The following is a 23,541-nucleotide window of genomic DNA, read 5'->3' as shown; positions in this document are numbered from 1 at the left end:
CCGCTCTGTTTTTATGAGGCCAGGAAAATAGAACTAGGAAGTGCTGACGTTTTGGGCCCCCCAAATATAATCAGAGGCTCTAACGAGGGCATCGGCCAGCGCTTTGGTGGAGGACCAGACCGGAAATGGTAGTTTCCATGGTAACTCCTGAGCGGGTTGCCTGGGAGATGACCCCTTTCGCTCTCTCTGAATCCGTGCTGTAGCGTCACTTCTAAGGCAGATCTAACTGATCTTCTTGGACTGTCTCCTGCCATGATTCCTGGGAAATACCGCTCTGTTTCTGGCCGGGCTGCGAGCAACGTAGGTTGGGTCTCCTACTATTTCTTCCCATTAGTAGCGTCCTTTCTGACTGGAGTCTTTGTCCTAGGTGATGGGCTGTATTATTGGGACCAGCACCTCTGAATCTACGCAAGCTATTGTTTGACCGAGGCTTGAGATTCCTGGACTGGACCAAGGCACTTGGAGGGTATTTAATATTGTGTGATGGGTATTTAAAGTCTTGTCCAGAATCTGGGCTTCCCAGAAGGTGGAGCTGGTCTGCTGTGAAAGGCTAAGCTTCATTTAAATTCCTTTAACCGGTCAATTCCTTTTTTTTTTTTAATTAAGAAAATATTAACTGGCACCGCCACCTCCTTCACCTGTCTCACTGAGCTATTTACTTAGACCTGAAATAGCAAGTGTCAAAAGCTTTAGGTGCTAAGTAGAGGGTTAAATTGCTGCAGACATTTTGGAAGATAAATCACAGTGAAACCTTTTAATTCTTAGTTGTGATTTTATTGTTTTCAGCAGGTCCCCAGAACATGATAATTTACCAGAAACAAGCAAAAAGGGAGCATTCTGTTTTATTCTAATTTTTTGTTATATCTTGGTGTACTATTTTGGGGAGGTGTGTGTGTGTATAAGTTAAGAGCATATTTTATGGTTTAATTTTTACATTGTAGGTGAACTGTGGGCTTCATCTGGTAATTCAAACATCATCGCTTCCTGAAAAAAACAAAGTAAGATTTAAGCAGATTTGTATTTAAATTGAATATAAATTGTTTTATATTCTGCAAAATAGCATGATTTAAAGAGCAGTCTAAATTGGAAAATTTAAGTATATTTACTTTGGTCACTAATCTAAAGGTAATTTTTATTTTCTGCCTACACAAAGCCAACTAGTGGTTACCAAAGAAGAGAAGGAAGGGGGAGGGGCAAATTAGGGGTATAGGATTAAGAAATACAAACTACTATGTATAAAATAGATAAGCAAGAAGGATATATTGTATACCTCAGGGAACTATAACCACTGTTTTGTTATAACTTTTAATGGAGTATAATCTGTAAAAGCACTGAATCTCAATGTCGTACACTTGAAACTAATATAATATTATAAATCAACTATACATCAATTAAAAAAATCAAACAAAACAAAGCCAAAAATGAAAACCCACCTCTTTTAAAAACTGAATCTTATTTCATCCATTACAAGAGGTAAGGTGGGGTTTTTTTGACATCTAAACATTTCTTAAATCAGGACCCTTCTTAAAACTGATGGTACATCATTGTTTAATTGGGAAAGTTTTTCCTTCTTAGTAGTGGGTAAAATGATGGCATGTCTTACTACTGATGGAATCTTATAATAGATAAAATGTGATAATTTGGGGGCACATATCTAACATTGCAGAAAAAAACTGATTAGCAGTGGAAATATATTAGGCCAAATGCTATTTAGAAGTTAAGATTTGAACATGAGGTTCTTTTCCCCAGTTTGCCCATATTCTCCCTGGCATTTCCATAACTTCTGGCTTTTGATTTGATCTCTGAGATACTCGTGTTCTCCCCCCCAGCCCCAACCTCAGCTCTCAGATATACTCACCCACCTCCCACATAACTGTGTTTCAAGACACAACACAAATTTTCCTTCTTTGACCAATTTGGACACCTCCAACTGGCACAACTCAGGTTTTTCCCAAAAAGTTGCTAAATAGGCGTCACTGAAGGAACTCTGAAGTGAAGGGCGGAATTTACAGATAAAAACCTGAGAAGGCTAAGGAGGGGCGTGAGGAAGGTGGATGGAAGGACGCCATTGGTCAAGGAGGCAGCTGTGGATTACATTATGTATCTGGAAATAAACACTTGGAAAATAGGCCATTTGATTATCTTGAATAAATAGTAGTTAGCTAGATTAATTGAAAATATTCTTTATTGTAATTGGACCTAATGGATTCCTTCCAAAGCTTTGCTGATTGATTTCATTAGACAAATCCTATTCCACTATTATACATAGGATGTTTCTAGGAACTATGTGCCTCATCCAGATTCTTTCCAAACCATTCATTTTCTCGTGTGGACATGTATTCTGAGAAAATACCTTAGCTCATATAATGCATAAGGATATAATGTAAATGCTATTATAATTTTTATAGTAGCATGAGAAACATCATAATTCTTTTATGATATGTATTTAGGGGTTTTGATAGCTAATCATGAGAGGTTGTTTTGGTTTTGTTTTTCTCAGTCCTCCTATCAAATAATTTAAAATAAATTTAGAGAAAACCCTTCTTAGAAGGTTTAGATATATAATTTTATTATGTTATAACTGGACTGTTAAAGGAGTTCTAATGATAAGAACATTGTGATATTTTTTAACAGAATTTAGTTTCTATTGTATGTTTTTTGCTTTTCCTTTTGAAAAAATGATTCTTGTAATCACTGAATTGTGGTGAGAGTATGGAGGAATTGCAAGTAGCTCAGACTGGAGCCTGGTTTCATCTGACCTCATGAGACTGACTCTGATGTGTGTGTGTGTGTGTGTGTGTGTGGTAAAATACACATCACATAAAATTTACCACTTTAACCATTTTAAATTGTACAAATCAGTGGTATTAAATACATTCACAATGTTGTGCAACCATCACCACTCTCTAGTTTCAGTTTTTATCACCCAAAAGGGAGTCCCTATACCATTAAGCAGTCTTTCATTCCGCCTTCCCAACCCTCTTGGAAGCCACAAATCTGCCTCTGTCTCTATAGATTTTTCTATTCTCAGTATTTCATAAATGGAATCACATAATATGTAACATTTTGTGCCTGGCTTTCTTCGCTTAGCATGATGTTTTCAAGGTTCATCTATGTTGTAACATATATTGGTTATTTTATGTTATTTTATAATTATATTCATTACTTTCTCCAAAAAATTTTTTTTCTTAAATAATGTTTTTTAGGTTGAATTCAAGCTAAATAAAGAAACGCCATCATTCCCTGGTCGACTCTTACAACATGATCTTGAAAGAAACTACTCAAGTAGGCAAGGTATTGTCAGAGAGCAGAGATTAGATATGGTTTATCTTCTTTAAGTAATATTGTTTAATAATGTTGAATTTCTAGATCCAAAGAGACTTGAATTAAAAATGACATCATTCATTGGTTACCAAATTGATTGGGAATTTGTTTAAATCAGAATTGATTTTATATACACAGCATAGTAGATTATTTCTAATACAGGAAAAGCTGTTGTGTTTTAGTTTGGGGTGGGTTCTGCACAAGAGAATGGGAAGGAATCTTCCAGATAATGTCTTAGAACTAGGAAAATAGCTAATTAGTGAGGGTAGGAGTATGGGAACACAGATCTTTAAGGAATAAGGAAACAGTGGAAAGAATGGAAAGTCAGGAGTAGAAAAGAAGCTACGTCTTTCCCTTACTAGCGCATATAATTATAGATATTTTATATCAAAGGCCTTAAACTTTTGTGTGCATCCCCCAAGATCTTGTTAGAAATGCAGATTCTTAGTGCTTCCCTTCCCTTGTGCCCGTCCGCATTCTGATTTTGCAGGCCTTGGGTGGGATTTGGAAATGTGCGTTTTAGTAACGCCTCAAGTGATTCTGATGGATGTGGTTTGTGGACCACCTTTTGAAACACAGCCTCATATGATCTGGTTATATTTCTGAAATGTATTTTGCAATTCAAGGAGAAATTTTCTTTGGAAGATTTGAGTTGTTACTTGGTTGCCAACAACTGTTAGCTATCTGTAATGTGCTAGTGTTAAGCACTACAGAATCCTTACATACAGTACTGTCCCCATCTCCTAGGAGTTTATATGAGAGGGCTGATCAGTATAGGCCTCTCTAGATTGTTTATCTCACTACTGCATGAACATGTGGTGATTCTGAATATTTTATTAGTTTTCTTTTTTTGTTTTGTAACTTCTGGACTTTCCTCTTGGGCCCATTTAATCTGACATGACTTTTCTTTTTCCTATATCCTACACTCTTGTCTTGGTCAATTGCTGGACATGACATCAACCTAACTGCTGTTCCACAGTGTAAGAAGCATGTGTCTTGCCTTTTTTGGTTCGATTCAGTACGCATCTACTGAGTGTGTACTGTGTGCCAGACACTGTATTAGGCACAGAGCTATAGATGTGAACCTGAAAATTCTCAAGTAGGAATTTTTTTTATGTTTGTTTTGTGAATTTCCTTCACATTTTTGATAATAAATCTTGAATTTGTTTTCTAAAACTTAAATACTTTTCCCAAGGTATTCTTGAGTTAGAGGAGGAAGTTGGTAGACAGATTTGTGTATGTCTGGCTAGGTAAGTTTATTTAAGTGTTAAAGTATTGCTAGATATTTGCTAATGAGGAAATAGTATGGCGGCACTGAATTTTGTGAACCTGAAAGATAAATAAACTCTTGTACATAAATAATGACCCATAAAATACAGATTAATTCTTTAGGGAGAAATAAACCTATTTTTTACATTAAAAGATTTTATTCAAACTCATTCTCTGTGACATTTGTACCTGATTGTTTCCAAATGTGCCTCCTTCATAGTTCCAGTCAGTTTCATGCAAGGAAGGCCACACAGTGTGTAGCTGTTTTCTTGACTTTTGTACCCACTGTTCTTCTTCAAAAGGCACAAAACTTTGGAAAAATTATAAGTAGCAGTTTATCAGGAAAAGTTGAGGAATCTCTATCTAGTAGACTGCATTCTGATACCCAATTATTATAATTAATTTCATCTCATCCTTATTTTTTCTATTTTTCAAAATTAATTGGACATATATAATCACCTGTCACCATAAATTAACCAGTGGTACTCTCAGTCCAAAGTAAAGAAACTCTATGTTTTAGTTAGGCTACTTAGTCTAAAACTTGGTATGTGATTTTTTTAGGCTTTTTATATTAATGTTAAGTGTTAAACCCTGTATCCTTGAGATTTTGTCAGAGCCAGGGACTGCTATACAGTAAAATCTCAGTTAACCAGACCTTAATTGATTAAATCCCTTAATTAAGAATTCTAAAATATGTATATAGAGAGGAAGAGGCAGTGCTTGACTCCTAAGGTCATGATAAATCGTGAAAAATATAGAAACAGGATTTTGGTTACTAAAACAATCTCAAAGGTAAGGCTGAGTGGACACATATATGACCGTGTACTGTATTATCCATCCAGCCAGCCAGCCATCTGTCCATCCCACTGCTCATCTCTCCATCCATCTTTCCGTCCATCCACTCACCCATCCATCCATCCATGTATCTAGGGTGCCGTGCAGTGAAGACTCTTACCAAACATAGACCATTATGCCTCTAAACACTTTGAGATCCTAATTATGAAAGAATTCATTCAGCATTTTTATACTAAAATGCAAGAATATATGATTTTTTTTTTAACAGAAATAATATATGTAAAATGGATTTCTGATTTACTCTTAATAATGGAAAATCAGTTAGTTAATTTACTGATTGCCTAGTGAATTTAGATTCTACAAAGAATATAAAGAATGTAAAATGAACTCCGTTTCTCAAGGAGCTTATAAATTTAATTGGGAAGACAAAAGCTATATATCTGGTGAATTAAATAGTGATATATGAAATCACCAATAACAGGAAATGCTTCCATTAAAATTTTGCCACATAGTATCGCAGTTTATATGCAGGATGAAACATTCCACATATAATGTGGGTGTTTGATACACACATATTTGTATATATATGTGGGTGTTTATATATCCACATAAATATGTGAATGTTTCAATTGCAGGTCACTCTGGTTCCCAGTCATTTAGAGCAGCGCTCCCCAACCTTTTCGGCACCAGGGACCAGTTTTGTGGAAGACAGTTTTTCCACGGTTGAGGTCGGGGGTGGGGGCATGATTCAGGTGGTAACGGAAGCAGTGGTTCACATGGTAATGCAAGCTTTGCTCTCTTGCCCACTGCTCACCTCCTGCTGTGGGGCCCAGTTCCTAACAATTGAGGGTTGGGGACCCCTGATTTAGAGTATCTTGTTTGTGGATTTTAAGGCCTTTCTATCTAATCATTCTCATATCCTGCTATTTATTGTATGATGTATGTCATACTGATCGTGATAGTAAGCTCATCATGCAGATAGTGATTTTGACTTCTGTGTATGATAAGAGCTGAAAAGTGTGAGGATGAAATTCCTTTATTCACTGAAGTAAGTGAAATTGACTCCTTGATTATTGCCTCTATATCCCAAGTCTTATTAAATTTAAATCTGCCTTCTAAATTGAGGAATGGCTTGAAGCCTTAACAAAATAATTTTTAAAACCTAATTCTGATGCTAACAAGGGAAATCAAGGTTGTCTATTGTCTATTGTTTCAAGTTTTTCCTTTATCATATTTAGCTGACCAGATAATCCTTAATCAGTTAATCCTTACACTGGTTTTTGTTCTTTTAACCATCCAATTTTTGATTTCCAAATCAGTTTACTGACTCGTGGTTGCTTGGGTACCTTGTTAGCAACTGGTCATGTCACAAGACCAGTTCATTTATGAACATGATCTCAATTCTGAATGCTTGTACTCTAGAACATCATTATTAGTTATCTGATATTTCATGATATTCAGAAAAGTGGGATGTGAGCACTGATTATTTTGTTCAAGAAGTGAGGTATGTGATACTTTTGTTTATATCTTGCATACCTGGAGAAGTTAGCAAATACCACTGCTTTACATTTCTTTAGTATGATATATATGGAACTCGATTTTAAGATGGCTACCCAAAGAATGTGTTAGCTTCCTATATTTGGGTTCATCTTTTTGCTTTATTGGTCAGTTTAAGCAGTAGAATTCTGTGGTACCTTAAGTTCTCTTTTACTGCTTATCACTCCCATCAGCATCGATTGCCGCTTTTAGGAAATTTTCTCTTTGTAGAAGGAAATAGAGTTGATTTCTTCTGGTGTTCAAACTGGTACCTTTGACCCATTGCTCAAGTCTTACTTCATTTCTGGAACTTCCCAGCATCTTTTATTAACTATTCTACATTCTTCTAGGTCTTTAGAATGTATCTTAATATGCACCTCCCCCAAAACTCATCTGTGACCATCTTCTTTAAGTAAAAAATAACCAGACACATTTATGTGTGAAATTATAAATAGATATTGTTTTTTTATTCTGCATTTTGTGTATGTTTTTCTGTACAGTTTATTAATTTCATATATGTTTGTCCACTAGATTGAAAGCTACCTAATGTTAGGGGCAATATCTAACCAACAACCTATAAACCTCATAGGGGTGTCACATACCTTGTGGACCCTAACTACAAGCCTAACTACAAGTGTACAAGATTTATTGACATCCACTTTGGTCTCTGCAATATTCTCTACCAATAGTAGTTGAACATACAAAGAAAAATGGATGATGTGAGGTTTACATTTGTTATCCAAAACTACTTTCTCTGTATTTCCTGTAGCAAAGTCATGTATTGTGTAGCTTTGTGATAAATTTTTTGATATTTTGAACGAGATGGAAGAGTAATAAGCCCTTCACCTCGTAATAAATCATCCTACATCTCATCCACAACAAATGTGACAGAATTATGTGGGCTGAAAATGAAAACTACCATGGGCTCCTTATCAGCATTTGGAGATTCTTCCATTCAGACACCTTCAAAGTCCAGAATCCGGCTGGGCTGTCATAGTGCTGGCCCAAATGTATCTGGTAATGAGGGACTATCATCTCAGTTATAAGAGAGTTAAAATTTAGTATTAGGAGTCAGGTTATAAAGGGGATAAAGATAGCACTAGCGTAGTTCTATACTTTCAACCAATCTATAAGGCAAGAGAAAAATTATTTGGTATACACAGAACACATAGTTTTCGTTTGAGGAGGAAAGAAACGAGCTCAAGTTTAGTAACTAATTTCAAATATGGAGAGCTATGGAAGCTGTATTTTCTAAAAAGGATATTTGTAGGTGCCAGAGTTTTCCAAATATAAGGTGACTTTAGTTTCAAGATTTTAAAGGTTTTTCTTAATCAAGTAATTTGTATATCATTTTCAATAGGTGATCATATTAATTTGGTGAGCTCATCAATGCCATCATTTCCCATTCTCCAACGTTCTTCTGAAGAGAAAATTCTTTACTCAGACAGGTTGACCCTAGAAAGGTGAGGACAACTTACTTTTTTGACTAGATAATTTATAGACATGGTACAAGATTTGAAAGGTAAAAAAGTCTCTCTCCCTCCTCTTATTTTCCTGCTATTTAGTTCTCCTACCTAGGTATAATCACTGTTACCAGCTTTTAAATTTATCCTTCCAAGGGTATGTGGAGAAATTTTATATCTATATAATGTAAAAGAGCTTGACTATACTCTAAAACAGTACTATAGGTAAAACTTCAAAATATAGTCCTCACATGGGCTTCTCTGCCCTATCCAGTTGAGTTCCCTTTTACCTCACTGGCTCACAGCCTCCTAATCTCTCCTTCACTCACCCTGCTACAGCCATACCTGCCTCCTTGTTGCTCCTTGAATACACCAAGCATGCTTAAACCTCAGGCCTTTTGCATTTGCTGTTCTCTCTGCCTGGAATGCTGTTCCACCACATATCTATAGACTCACTGTCTTTACCTCCTTCAGATCTTTACTCAAGTGTCGTCACCTAGGGATAGCCTTCCCTGGCCACCCTCTCCAAAGCTGTAACTCCTTCAACCCTGACTGTCCCCAGCCCCTTTCTCTGCTTTATTTTCCTTCTTAGCACTTATCACCCTCTAACATATTAAATATTTAACTTATTAAGTTTATTGTTTGTCTCCTCCCACTAGAATATAAGCTCCACAGACACTGGGAGCATTTAGTTCTGTATTTCCAGCACCTAGAACAGAACCTGGGACAAAATAAACTCTCAAAAAATTCTGAATGCATAAGTATGTTTAGGACTTGATCCCCATCTTTAAATCTAGGAAAGTATCAGCAGTAGAATGGTGGATGAAGGATTTCAGCCTTACCTTAGCACTATAACCAGCAGGGAAACTATCTCTGCTGTGCATACCTTTAGCTTAGCAGTGCATATCTGATAGCAAATGGTTAACCAAACTTCCTAGCTTAGCAATGCCTGAGCAGTGGATTGATGGCAAATGCACTTCTCTGGTTATGTGACATGGTTCTTTGAATCATCTCAACCTCTACTGCAGAAGGCAATTACATTGAGTATTTGATGATGTTAAGTTAATTTTACGTGAAATAATTAATGTTGGAGTTTTTTTAATGCAATTAGAATGAGACTTAATTTTAATAATTACCCTGGCCAAAGTATACTGGCTTTTATATGAGTGAATTACACTTAGATCTACAATGCTTAGTTCATGGAGGCAAGAAGTGGTTCTATTTATCTTTTTCTCCTCACAACATGGGAGCATGAAGATACTACTATTAGTATTTGTAAGAGGAGGTGGACTGCTAAATCAGAACCTTATTAACTTTAAAAAATGTTTTCTAGGCAAAAGCTGACTGTATGTCCTATCATCGATGGGGAAGAACACCTTCGTCTGTTGAACTTTCAACACAATTTTATAACTCGGATCCAAAATATTTCTAATCTGCAGAGGCTAATATTCTTGGATTTATATGATAACCAGATAGAAGAAATTAGTGGGCTTTCTACTCTGAGATCCCTCCGTGTCCTTCTGTTGGGGAAAAACAGGTAATCTTTGCAGATCAGTTTTTGTTTGTTATACTTAGGACGAACATTGAATCCTATGGTGTTTAGATGGCAACTCAAAATTGAATAATACTTAAGAAACTAATAGACTAAAATTTTTGAAAGATTACTTAAATGGATTTAGATTCAGTCATAATTTGTTTTATGAGATTCAGTCTGACAATTATTCAAACCAAGTAACATTTATTAAGTGTATATTTTATTATTTCTATTGCTTTACAGTGCCATAACTTATGCGGAAGTAAATAGCAGACTTTGGCCTTTATGTTTGTTTTATTTTTTAATTTATTTTTTTATTGGAGTATAATTGCTTTACAATGGTGTGTTAGTTTCTGCTTTATAACAAAGTGAATCAGTTATTCATATACATATGCTCCCATATCTCTTCCCTCTTGCATCTCCCTTCCTCCCACCCTCCCTATCCCACCCCTCCAGGCGGTCACAAAGCACCGAGCTGATCTCCCTGTGCTGTGCGGCTGCTTCCCACTAGCTATCTATTTTACGTTTGGTAGTGTACACATGTCCATGCCACTCTCTCACCTGTCACAGCTCACCCCTCCCCCTCCCCATATCCTCAAGTCCATTCTCCAGTAGGTGTGTGTCTTTATTCCTGTCTTACCCCTAGGTTCTTCATGATATTTTTGTTTTCTTAAATTCCATATATATGTGTTAGCATATGGTATTTGTCTTTCTCTTTCTGACTTACTTCACTCTGTATGACAGACTCTAGGTCTATCCACCTCATTACAAATAGCTCAATTTCGTTTCTTTTTATGGCTGAGTAATATTCCATTGTATATATGTGCCACATCTTCTTTATCCATTCATCCGATGATGGGCACTTAGGTTCTTTCCATGTCCTGGCTATTGTAAATAGAGCTGCAATGAACATTTTGGTACATGACTCTTTTTGAATTATGGTTTTCTCAGGGTATATGCCCAGTAGTGGGATTGCTCACTCATATGGTAGTTCTATTTGTATTTTTTTAAGGAACCTCCATACTGTTCTCCACAGTGGCTATATCAAGTTACATTCCCACCAACAGTGCAAGAGGGTTCCCTTTTCTCCACACCCTCTCCAGCATTTATTGTTTCTAGATTTTTTGATGATGGCCATTCTGACTGGTGTGAGATGATATCTCACTGTAGTTTTGATTTGCATTTCTCTAATGATTAATGATATTGAGCATTCTTTCATGTGTTTGTTGGCAGTCTGTATATCTTCTTTGGAGAAATGTCTATTTAGGTCTTCTGCCCATTTTTGGATTGGGTTGTTTGTTTTTTTGATATTGAACTGCATGAGCTGCTTATAAATTTTGGAGATTAATCCTTTGTCAGTTACTTCATTTGCAAATATTTTCTCCCATTCTGAGGGTTGTCTTTGGTCTTGTTTATGGTTTCCTTTGCTGTGCAAAAGCTTTTAACTTTCATTAGGCCCCATTTGTTTATTTTTGTTTTTATTTCCATTTCTCTAGGAGGTGGGCCAAAAAGGATCTTGCTGTGATTGATGTCAGAGAGTGTTCTGCCTATGTTTTCCTCTAAGAGTTTTATAGTTTCTGGCCTTACATTTAGGTCTTTAACCCATTTTGAGCTTATATTTGTGTATGGTGTTAGGGAGTGATCTAATCTCATACTTTTACATGTACCTGTCCAGTTTTCCCAGCACCACTTATTGAAGAGGATGTCCTTTCTCCACTGTACATTCCTGCTTCCTTTATCAAAGATAAGGTGACCATATGTGCGTGGGTTTATCTCTGGGCTTTCTATCCTGTTCCATTGATCTATCTTTCTGTTTTTGTGCCAGTACCATACTGTCTTGATTACTGCAGCTTTGTAGTACAGTCTGAAGTCAGGGAGCCTGATTCCTCCAGCTCCGTTTTTCATTTTCAAGATTGCTTTGGCTATTCGGGGTCTTTTGTGTTTCCATACAAATTGTGAAATTTTTGGTTCTAGTTCTGTGAAAAATGCCAGTGGTAGTTTGATAGGGATTGCATTGAATCGGTAGACTGCTTTGGGTAGTAGAGTCATTTTCACAATGTTGATTCTTACAATCCAAGAACATGGTATATCTCTCCATCTATTTGTATCATCTTTAATTTCTTTCATCAGTGTCTTATAGTTTTCTGCATACAGGTCTTTTGTCTCCTTAGGTAGGTTTATTCCTAGATATTTTATTCTTTTTGTCGCAGTGGTAAATGGGAGTGTTTTCTTGATTTCACGTTCAGATTTTTCATCATTAGTGTATAGGAATGCCAGAGATTTCTGTGCATTAATTTTGTATCCTGCTACTTTACCAAATTCATTGATTAGCTCTAGTAGTTTTCTGGTAGTGTGTTTAGGATTCTCTACGTACAGTATCATGTCATCTGCAAACAGTGACAGTTTTACTTCTTCTTTTCCGATTTGTATTCCTTTTATTTCTTTTTCTGCTCTGATCGCTGTGGCTAAAACTTCCAAAACTATGTTGAATAAGAGTGGTGAGAGTGGGCAACCTTGTCTTGTTCCTGATTTTAGAGGAAATGCTTTCAGTTTTTCACCATTGATGACGATGTTGGCTGTATCACGTTGATTGATTTGCATATATTGAAGAATCCTTGCATTCCTGGGATAAACCCCACTTGATCATGGTGTATAATCCATTTAATGTGCTGTTGGATTCTGTTTGCTAGCATTTTGTTGAGGATTTTTGCATTTGTGTTCATCAGTGATATTGGCCTGTAGTTTTCTTTCTTTGTGACATCCTTGTCTGGTTTTGGTATCAGGGTGATGGTGGCCTCGTAGAATGAATTTGGGAGTGTTCCTCCCGCTGCTGTATGTTGGAATAGTTTGAGAAGGATGGGTGTTAGCTCTTCTCTAAATGTTTGATAGAATTCGCCTGTGAAGCTATCTGGTCCTGGGCTTCTGTTTGTTGGAAGATTTTTAATCACAGTTTCAATTTCAGTGCTTGTGATTGGTCTGTTCATATTTTCTATTTCTTCCTGATTCAGTCTTGGCAGGTTGTGCATTTCTAAGAATTTGTCCATTTCTTCTAGGTTGTCCATTTTATTGGCATAGAGTTGCTTGTAGTAATCTCTCATGATCTTTTGTATTTCTGCAGTGTCAGTTGTTACTTCTCCTTTTTCATTTCTAATTCTATTGATTTGAGTCTTCTCCCTTTTTTTCTTGATGAGTCTGGCTAATGGTTCATCAATTTTGTTTATCTTCTCAAAGAACCAGCTTTTAGTTTTATTGATCTTTGCTATCGTTTCCTTCATTTCTTTTTCATTTATTTCTGATCTGATCTTTATGATTTCTTTCCTTCTGCTAACCTTAGGGTTTTTTTGTTCTTCTTTCTCTAATTGCTTTAGGTTCAAGGTTAGGTTGTTTATTCGAGATGTTTCCTGTTTCTTAAGGTAGGATTGTATTGCTATAAACTTCCCTCTTAGAAATGCTTTTGCTGCATCCCATAGACCTTGGGTTGTCGTGTTTCCATTGTCATTTGTTTCTAGGTATTTTTTGATTTCCTCTTTGATTTCTTCAGTGATCACTTCATTATTAAGTAGTGTATTGTTTAGCCTCCATGTGTTTGTATTTTTTACAGATCTTTTCCTGTAATTGATATCTAGTCTCATAGCATTGTGGTCGGAAAAGATACTTGATACAATTTCAATTTTCTTAAATTTACCAAGGCTTGACTTGTGACCCAAGATATGATCTATCCTGGAGAATGTTCCATGAGCACTTGAGAAAAATGTGTATTCTGTTGTTTTTGGATGGAATATCCTATAAATATCAATTAAGTCCATCTTGTTTAATGTATCATTTAAAGCTTGTGTTTCCTTATTTATTTTCATTTTGGATGATCTGTCCATTGGTGAAAGTGGGGTGTTAAAGTTCCCTACTATGATTGTGTTCCTGTCGATTTCCCCTTTTATGGCTGTTAGTATTTGCCTTATGTATTGAGGTGCTCCTATGTTGGGTGCATAAATATTTACAATTGTTATATCTTCTTCTTGGATCGATCCCTTGATCATTATGTAGTGTCCTTCTTTGTCTCTTCTAATAGTCTTTATTTTAAAGTATATTTTGTCTGATATGAGAATTGCTACTCCAGCTTTCTTTTGTTTTCCATTTGTGTGAAATATCTTTTTCCATCCCCTTACTTTCAGTCTGTATGTGTCCCTAGGTCTGAAGTGGGTCTCTTGTAGACAGCAAATATATGGGTCTTGTTTTTGTATCCATTCAGCCAATCTGTGTCTTTTGGTGGGAGCATTTAGTCCATTTACATTTAAGATAATTATCGATATGTGTGTTCCTATTCCCATTTTCTTAATGTTTTGGGTTTGTTATTGTAGGTCTTTTCCTTCTCTTGTGTTTCTTGCCTAGAGAAGTTCCTTTAGCAGTTGTTGTAAAGCTGGTTTGGTGGTGATGAACTCTCTCAGCTTTTGCTTGTCTGTAAAGGTTTTACTTTCTCCATCAAATCTGAATGAGATCCTTGCTGGGTAGAGTAATCTTGGTTGCAGGTTTTTCTCCTTCATAACTTTAAATATGTCCTGCCAGTCCCTTCTGGCTTGCAGAGTTTCTGCTGAAAGATCAGCTGTTAACCTTATGGGGATTCCCTTTTGTGTTATTTGTTGTTTTTCCCTTGCTGCTTTTAATATGTTTTCTTTGTATTTAACTTTTGATAGTTTGATTAATATGTGTCTTGGTGTATTTCTCCTTGGATTTATCCTGTATGGGACTCTCTGTGCTTCCTGGACTTGATTAACTATTTCATTTCCCATATTAGGGAAGTTTCCAACTATAATCTCTTCAAATATTTTCTCAGTCCCTTTTTTTCTCTTCTTCTTCTGGAACCCCTATAATTCATATGTAGGTGCGTTTAATGTTGTCCCAGAGGTCTCTGAGACTGTCCTCAGTTCTTTTCATTCTTTTTTCTTTATTCTGCTCTGCAGTAGTTATTTCCACTATTTTATCTTCCAGGTCACTTATCTGTTCTTCTGCCTCAGTTATTCTGCTATTGATCCCATCTAGAGTATTTTTACTTTCATTTATTGTGTTGTTCATCGTTGTTTGTTTCATCTTTAGTTCTTCTAGGTCCTTGTTAAATGTTTCTTGCATTTTGTCTATTCTATTTCCAAGATTTTGGATCATCTTTACTATCATTACTCTGAATTCTTTTTCAGGTAGACTGCCTCTTTCCTCTTCATTTGTTAGGTCTGGTGGGTTTTTATCTTGCTCCTTCATCTGCTGTGTGTTTTTCTGTCTTCTCATTTTGCTTATTATACTGTGTTTGGGGTCTCCTTTTTGCAGGCTGCAGGTTTGTAGTTCCCGTTGTTTTTGGTGTCTGCCCCCAGTGGCTATGGTTGGTTCAGTGGGCTGTGTAGGCTTCCTGGTGGAGGGGACTAGTGCCTGTGTTCTGGTGGATGAGGCTGGATCTTGTCTTTCTGGTGGGCAGGTCCACGTCTGGTGGTGTGTTTTGGGGTGTCTGTGGACTTATTATGATTTTAGGCAGCCTCTCTGCTAATGGGTGGGGTTGTGTTCCTGTCTTGCTAGTTGTTTGGCATAGGATGTCCAGCACTGTAGCTTGCTGGTCGTTGAGTGAAGCTGGGTGCTGGTGTTGAGGTGGAGATCTCTGGGAGATTTTCGCCGTTTGATATTATGTGGAGCTGGGAGGTCTCTTGTGGACCAGTGTCCTGAAGTTGGCTCTCCCACCTCAGAGGCACAGCACTGACTCCTGGCTGCAGCACTAAGAGCCTTTCATCCACACGGCTCAGAATAAAAGGGAGAAAAAGTAGAAAGAAAGAATTAGTAGAAGTAGAAAGAAAGAAAGGAGGGAGGGAGAGAGGAAGGAAGGAGGGAAAGAAAAAAAGAAAGAAGATAAAATAAAATAAAATTAAGATAAAATATAATAAAGTTGTTAAAATAAAAAAGTAATTATTAAGGAAAAAAAGAAGAAAAAATTAAAAAAAAAAACGGATGGAACCCTAGGACAAATGGTGGAAGCAAAGCTATACAGACATAATCTCATACAGAAGCATACACACTCACAAAAAGAGGAAAAGGGGAAAAAATCATAAATCTTGCTCTCAAAGTCCACCTCCTTAATTTGGGATGATTGGTTGTGTATTCATGTATTCCACAGATGCAGGGTACATGAAGTTGATTGTGGAGCTTTAATCCGCTGCTTCTGAGGCTGCTGGGAGACATTTTCCTTTCTCTTCTTTGTTTTCACAGCTCCCAGGGCTCAGCTTTGGATTTGGCCCCGCCTCTGCGCGTAGGTCACCAGAGGGCGTCTGTTCTTCGCTCAGACAGGACGGGGTTAAAGGAGCCGCTGATTCGGGGACTCTGGCTCACTCAGGCCGGGGGGGAGGGAGGGGCACGGAGTGCGGGGCGGGCCTGTGGCGCCAGAGGCCGGCGTGACGTTGCATGACGTTCCAACAGCCTGAGGCGCGCCGTGCGTTCTCTCGCGGGAGTGACCCTGGATCCCGGGACCCTGGCAGTGGCGGGCTGCACAGCCTCCCCGGAAGGGGGTGTGGATAGTGACCTGTGCTCGCACACAGGCTTCTTGGTGGTGGCGGCAGCAGCAGCCTTAGCGTCTCATGCCCGTCTCTGGGGTCCGCGCTTTTAGCCGCGACTCGCGCCCGTCTCTGGAGCTCCTTTAAGGAGCGCTCTTAATCCCCTCTCATCGCGCACCAGGAAACAAAGAGGGAAGAAAAAGTCTCTTGCCTCTTCGGCAGGTCCAGACTTTTCCCTGGACTCCCTCCCAGCTAGCCGTGGCGCACGAACCCCGCCCCGGCGGGTGAGCAGACTAGCCTCTCAGGCTGGTGAGTGCTGGTTGGCCCTGATCCTCTGTGCGGGAATCTCTCTGCTTTGCCCTCCGCAGCCCTGTTGCTGCGCTCTCCTCCGCGGCGCCGAAGCTCCCCCCCTCCGCCACCCGCAGTCTCCGCCCGCGAAGGGGCTTCTAGTGTGTGGAATCCTTTCCTCCTTCACAGCTCCCTCCCACTGGTGCAGGTCCCGTCCCTATCCTTTTGTCTCTGTTTATTCCTTTTTCTCTTGCCCTACCCAGGTACATGGGGAGTTTCTTGCCTTTTGGTAGGTCTGAAGTCTTCTGCCAGCGTTCAGTAGGTGTTCTGTAGCAGTTGTTCCACGTGTATATGTATTTCTGGTGTATCTGTGGGGAGGAAGGTGATCTCTGCGTCTTACTCCTCCGCCATCTTGAAGGTCTCCTCAACAGCTCTTTTTGATAGGGTCATCTGGAAAGGCTGCTTCGAGAAGATATTTGAGCTAAGACTTGAATAACGTGAAGGAGTGAACCAACCATGTGAAGTTCTGGGGGAAGAACATTAAGCAAGAAGGAACAGCAAGGGTAAACACCCCAGGCAGAAATGAATTTGTCAAGTTAGAGGTGGCAAGAAAGCTCCTGTGGCTGGAGCAGAGTGACTGGGTGCGCTGGAGTCTTGGTAGGAGATATGCTGGAGGAAGAGTCAGTAGCCAGAGAGTTTAGGGCCTTGAGGACTGAGGTAAGGAATTTAGGCTGTATTCTAAGGTGAAAGGAATTGCCTTGAATAAGTGCTTTGTGCTAAAGTTCCTAGAAGTAGAATTGTTCTTTCCTAAAGATAGGACTTTCAAGCTGACTTTGGGACATTTCCCCAATGGGACTGCATCTTTAACATTATAATTAAATCAATGAAAAAAAGGTTTTAATATATAATTTTATATAATTTCTCTCTCTATATATTTCTGTGTCTGTCTATCTGCCTGCCTATCTATCTAGAAAGAATAAATGAAAATGAGTTGTGCCTTAGAGTTTTTGATTTACAATAGATGTGGTACATCTGTATTTCTACTCTGCTTACTCTGATTTTCAGAATCAAGAAAATCTCAAATCTGGAGAACCTAAAAAGCTTAGATGTCTTGGACCTTCATGGAAATCAGGTATTGTTAAAGCCCTTTCATTTCTTTCTTATTTGAAAAAGCTCTAGGAAATTTCGTATGAAAGTTTTAAGAATTATACTTGTGTTGAATTTTTCCAAAGTTACTTTACTGATTCAGTGAGATTAGCTTTGGTATTAAGGTATTAAGCTCATTTATATAAGGTTTGGTAATTCCTCAGTGGTAAGAGACAGATAAAACTTATAAAACATTTAGAATTCTTATAGTTATGACAATTTTGATTCTTATTTAGTCTTTTATTAACTTATAGCCGACCCCAACCCAAGAACTAGAATATTACTAATGATTTTCTTCTACTTAAGTGTTCCTTCTTTATTCCAAGACAACACTATTCTGGATTTCACATTTATCATTCTTTTATTGGTGTTTTTAGTTGGTTTGATCACATATATAAGTGTCTAAATAATGTATTGTTTAGTAGTATTGTCTTTTAATTTAAAAAAAAGGTGTCAAACTATATATTGTCATCAGTGTTTGCTTTTTGGATACAACATTATGTTACTGAGTTTCATCTATTTTGACTACATAGCTGTAGTTTATCTTTATTGTTGTATGTTCCATGGTTTGATTACACAGAAACCTTTTTCTCTGTTTTATTATTGATAGACATTTGGGTTGATTCCCTTTTGTTTGTTTGGGTTTTGTTTCCTATTAGGATAGTACTTCTAAGAACATTCTTGTACACGTTTCTTCCATACATCATATGTACTCTAGGGTATATATCTAGGAGTGAAACTGATGGGTCACAGCTTATTTAAATGTGTAACTTTAAAAGTTAATGCCAAATTGTCTTCCAAAGTGATTGTACCAGTTTATACTCCCACTAGTAACACATAATAGATCCTGTTGCTTCACATCCTTTTCAACATTTGGAATTTTCAGACTTCTTAATTTTTGCCAACTGAATTGGTATAAAGTGGTGTCCCCTTATGGTTTTGATTTCTAATTCCCTGATTACTATATAACCTTGGATCATTATTCCATTTGATTAATTTGTCTACCCATATATTTGTCTGTCTTAATTTCTCTGTCTGGTTTGTTATGTTCCCTCTCCTTATTCTTCTCTTGCAGAGCATCTTGGCTGTTTTTTAACCCTTTGCTCTTACATTTAAATTTTAGTCTTTGCAATATGAGTACTTATTTATAAATAGCTACATGAGCTACATACTCATGCAGAAGGTAAAACCTCTCCTGAGGTGGTAAGTGTACATGTTGGGGTGATCTGGGAGTCCCTGCCTGTTGAGAACAAATCTCCCACTTGCTGGGAGATTGGTCAGGTGTAAACCTCAGTGTGATCTCTTTAGGCCTTCTAATAGCTGTTAGTCCTAACTGTTTTGTTGAAAAGCTAATATAATTAATAAAACCTTGATAGATGTATTAGATAGGCCACATCTGCTAGGTTCTAATCTCATCCCAGCCCCATCTATATGTCTGCCTGTGTGTGCACTCAGACGGAGGAGTGTTGATGTCTGGGAATTGTCCAACTCTGCAGGCTGGTTAGTATCACTCTAGTCGAGGGAAAGTTACCCAGTTAGTTAGATGGTGGTGGAAGAGGAAGAAGAATTAGAGTCTTGTCAGTAAGAGAGCATCATATATAAAGGCACTGAGACTAAAAACAACATGATAGGTATGTTTTACTTCTGGAGAATTTAGCACATGTTGAGGGATGGTGAGAGATGAGGCAAGAGAGGTAGGTCTAAGGCCAGACTGTGGAAGGCTTTATATGCCATAGTAAGGAATTGCTGTTTTATCTTTCTGTAACCCACTATTTTAAATGCCATTCATCAGTGAAACATTTTATGGTAGCAATATTTTTCTTAAGTTTATTTTAAAATGTATATATGAGAAATAAGATTTATGTGGTTTTTATATTATAATATACCTTTAGGAATTCATGGGCATTACCCAAGATCTATAAGAGCAACTGGTAAATGGATAATGTATCACTTGGTCTAAATATTAGACCAAGTCACCTTGTTACCTTGTTAGCTGACCTGTGTTATGTGTTAAATGAAAATCTGAGTCTTGTTTCAAATATTTAAATCCAATAAACAAAAATTTGGAGTATTTCAAAGCAAAGACAGTCTTGGTGACTAAAAAGTCAGGAGATAGACTATTCAAGTTGAAACAACGTGCAACTCTAAAAAAATAGCATTAGGTAGTTAAAAAACTAAAAGAAAATTAAGTGACTGTTTTTTGTGTTTTGAATTTACTCCATTGGAAATAAAAATGATACGTGATGTACATTGTGAAATGAAATATAATTGGTTTATGGATGTGAAAACATTGATAGGAATAGTGAGTGTTCAAGAAACAGATTGGAGAATGTAAAGAGTTGAGGGGAGGTGAAACTGGAGACAGAGAACAGCTGAGAGACTAATTCAATAATCTTGGTGAGAAGTGATGGCAACTTAAAGTTGTAGCGATAGAGATATAACAAGGGGGCAGATTGGATAAATATTTAAAAAGTAAAAACATTAAGGTTTAGAAATTGTATGTGAGTAGTAAAGAATACAGAGGAATATGAGAGGTTGACTCTCAATTTATGACCTAGATTTTTTTTGTCTACCAGAAAATGTTCTCTTGGTAAACACTTGCTTTAACATGGACACAAATGTGCTTCAAAAAGAATCTTTTCTTTCAGTGACATCTTTTCCTTCAGGGAGAGCTGACTCCTTCTGTGGTTGCTTGCCTGGAAGCAGATGTCTTTCCTATAGCTGAGTAGGAAGGTTGTCTTTATCCAGATAGAGCAGTCTGGGTTACTAGTATACACATACATAAGACTGGAGTATCCAGCTTTCCTAGACATACTAAAAAGCTCTGCTGTCTACCTTGAGACTCTCTCTTATCAGTGTGACCCAAGATTAGGCTTTTGAACATTCCTATCATCTCTTCTTCTGGCTGTGAAATTTATTAACTGATCAAGAACGCTGCTCTCACCCTACACCACCTTTTTTCTGAAATTTCTGTCATTTGCTCTATGCCTGTGACTTTGTCCCTGGCTGCAACAAGTAACAGACTATTCCATCAGAGATGCTGCACACAATTCTGACCTGTCTGATTGCAAACCAAGAAGCTGAACAATATCCCCAGTGACTTTTTTTAAATTACAGATTGATACCTATATATAAGAGTTAACAACGTTTCTTTTCAGAGTGACCAAACTAAAATGTAGGCATTCTAATTATATGTCCCACCAGGACCAAATAGAATTGGAGAAAGGTAGTTTTCTAAAAGAAATGTCCCAGGATTATTAGCAGAAGGGAGAATACACCATATACAGGTTATGTACCCCTTCGTTCTGTATATTTATCTTTCTTGAGTTCAGAAAAGCTTTATGTATATGTATAAATTTATGTATATATTTACATATTGCTTTGCCATATACCTATCTCTGTTTTTTTAGTATTTTAGTAGAATTTCTCAAGCTTATGCTGTTATTATTGATTTTCTACAGTGTCTATTTTACTTTTTGCTGATTCTATACATTTTAAATTCTGTCACCTAGTTTTGAAATGTTTTTGTCTATGTCTTACTGTACAGTTCTGTAATCTGCAAATACTGATAACCTTGTTTCTTCTTTTACAGATTTTATTTTCATTTTACATTAGTTACACCAAAAATCTCAGGACAAATTTTAAAGCATGATCATATATTATCTTTATATATTATTGAATTTGTGATAAATATACTTAGGTTTCTCCTCTTGAATGTAGGTGAAATCTAGACGGTATTTCTCGAATATAAGAGAAGGTCCAAACAATATCATAGAAAACTGGATTATAAATCTTAAAAAAAAAGGTTATTTTAGCCAATATCTGCTTTGAAGTGTTAAATAGAAATTTTCAAATAATATTGTGATGGCAATACAGATGAGAAAATTAATCTTCAGTGATTGTGAAATTTGTTTTAATGTTCAGAAGAAAAGTGTGTGTATAACTCATTGTTGCTTAAGTACATTACATGAAAAGGTTGAAGCCCTCTGCAAGAAGCCCTATTTCTGGGTCATGTAGAAACTCATCCCGTTGTGCTACGCTTGTTGTATTACAGTAGTGGGGCTGAAAATCATGTTGAGCTCTCATCATTTCATGGGCTATACCCTTTAACTTATCCTTACTTGTGCAACTCAAATTCCTCTGCTGCAGTTCAGTGCTTATGTGCATGTGTATATTCCATAATTCAAGTCCACCATATTGTACCCTGCCTAAACATTATCTGTCTCCTCTCTTAAGCAGTTTCACTAATAAGGAATATCCATCCTCACCCTCTACTGGGGATCCTAGTTCCTTGAATCTTTTCCATTCAGACTCTTGATTGCTCTCAGGATCCTGCAGTATAAATGGAGAATTAACAAGGGGAACTTGGTATCATTCCTTTTCCTTGCCTTTTCTCTCAAAAAGGTAGTCTGGTTTGATCCAAACATTGTGAGCTTATGCCTTGGGCTCACAGTTTCTATTTCACAGCTAGTATGTATATTTCTCTTTACCTTCATGGGACCTGGCACAGTGTTGGGCACTCAGAGATGCCCAAACAATGGACTTACTGATTATTTGATAAAATATACTTACCATGGTCAAATTATAAAATATGTTCTGTTAGTTAATCTTCACAAGTTAAGTAACTTCACAATATCTACAACAGAGGAAACTGGAAATAGATTTTGAAATGTCTTCATATAAACTTGTCACTGAATTCAATGACTGTGTATTTTATTTTTATAACATGCACACCTGAGATTTATGCCTGCTAATCATCCCTTCCTCATTTTTTAACAGATTACCAAAATTGAAAATGTCAATCATTTGTGTGATTTGAGAGTTTTAAATCTTGCCAGGAACCTCTTAAGTCATGTTGATAATCTTAATGGGCTGGATTCACTAACTGAGCTTAACCTGCGACACAATCAAATCACTTTTGTGGTGAGTATTAAAATGGAATCAATATGTGATTTCTGGCTTTTCTTTTAAGGGAATGAAATAAATGTTATAGCATTGCTTTCTGCAAAGTAAGAATCTAAAGTAATTTAGTTTTTTTCTGAATTTAAATTGCGGATATAATTGTTAAGCTTTATAATATTTTGATTTGGGAAGTGTTGTGGTGTTTTCTATTCTAAAAGATAAATGTAAAATTAGGAGCACAAATGTTATCAGTAAATGAATCAACAAGTGGTAAATGAATACTGAATCCTTTCCTGTGTTGTTATAGGAATAGAATTAATAAGAAAGAAGGTTATTGTTGACTGAAAGTTGATAACTTGTTGCACTGAGAGGGAAAAGGCACAGAGAGGAGTGGTTGAGGGCTTTGAAGACATGCATAAATATCATATTCTTTGCAGTTTTTCAAAGGCAGCTTGGTATGGTGGAAAGAGCATTGTTACATAGGATATGAGAGGCTAAGTGCAGGTCTGCTTCAGCTCTCATTATCTGTGTGACCTTGGGTAAATCACTTTAACTCTGTAAGCCTCAGATTACTTTAAAATGAGGACATAGGGCTAGATCATCTCTAGAGTCCTTTTTGGCTTGCTGGCTCTGAAGAAGGATATAAATATGGTAGAAAGCTGGCATGTGAGCAGAAGGAAGAGTTGGCATCGTGGGGACAAAACTATAGAAAGGCTACTCTGGAACTCTGAGGATGAACTTCATTAGATTTATAGTTTTATTCAAG

The 23,541-nt window shown here is 37.1% G+C and overlaps 1 protein-coding gene across 4 annotated transcripts in view; it reads left to right on the top strand.

Moving 5' to 3' along the window:
• Positions 1-11: 11 nt before the first annotated feature.
• Positions 12-23,541, top strand: part of LRRC49 (leucine rich repeat containing 49) — a 128,846-nt gene continuing 105,316 nt past the window's right edge. The window contains exons 1-7 of one of the 4 annotated variants that reach the window (XM_030875087.3): positions 12-300; positions 942-998; positions 3,207-3,294; positions 8,285-8,387; positions 9,721-9,924; positions 17,793-17,859; positions 22,653-22,796. In XM_030875087.3, coding sequence (XP_030730947.2) covers positions 253-300; positions 942-998; positions 3,207-3,294; positions 8,285-8,387; positions 9,721-9,924; positions 17,793-17,859; positions 22,653-22,796 — 711 coding nt within the window. In that variant the 5' untranslated portion in view covers positions 12-252. Of the gene's footprint in view, positions 305-376; positions 467-941; positions 999-3,206; positions 3,295-8,284; positions 8,388-9,720; positions 9,925-17,792; positions 17,860-22,652; positions 22,797-23,541 lie in introns of those variants that run through there. The other 3 variants (XM_030875089.3, XM_030875091.3, XM_030875088.3) reach the window with 3 other exon arrangements.

Source organism: Globicephala melas, chromosome 2 (genome assembly GCF_963455315.2).
Source record: "Globicephala melas chromosome 2, mGloMel1.2, whole genome shotgun sequence".
In the NCBI taxonomy this organism is placed as follows: Eukaryota; Metazoa; Chordata; class Mammalia; order Artiodactyla; family Delphinidae; genus Globicephala; species Globicephala melas.
Note: the sequence above shows the minus strand (reverse complement) of the source record. Positions and strands in the feature narration are given on the sequence as shown.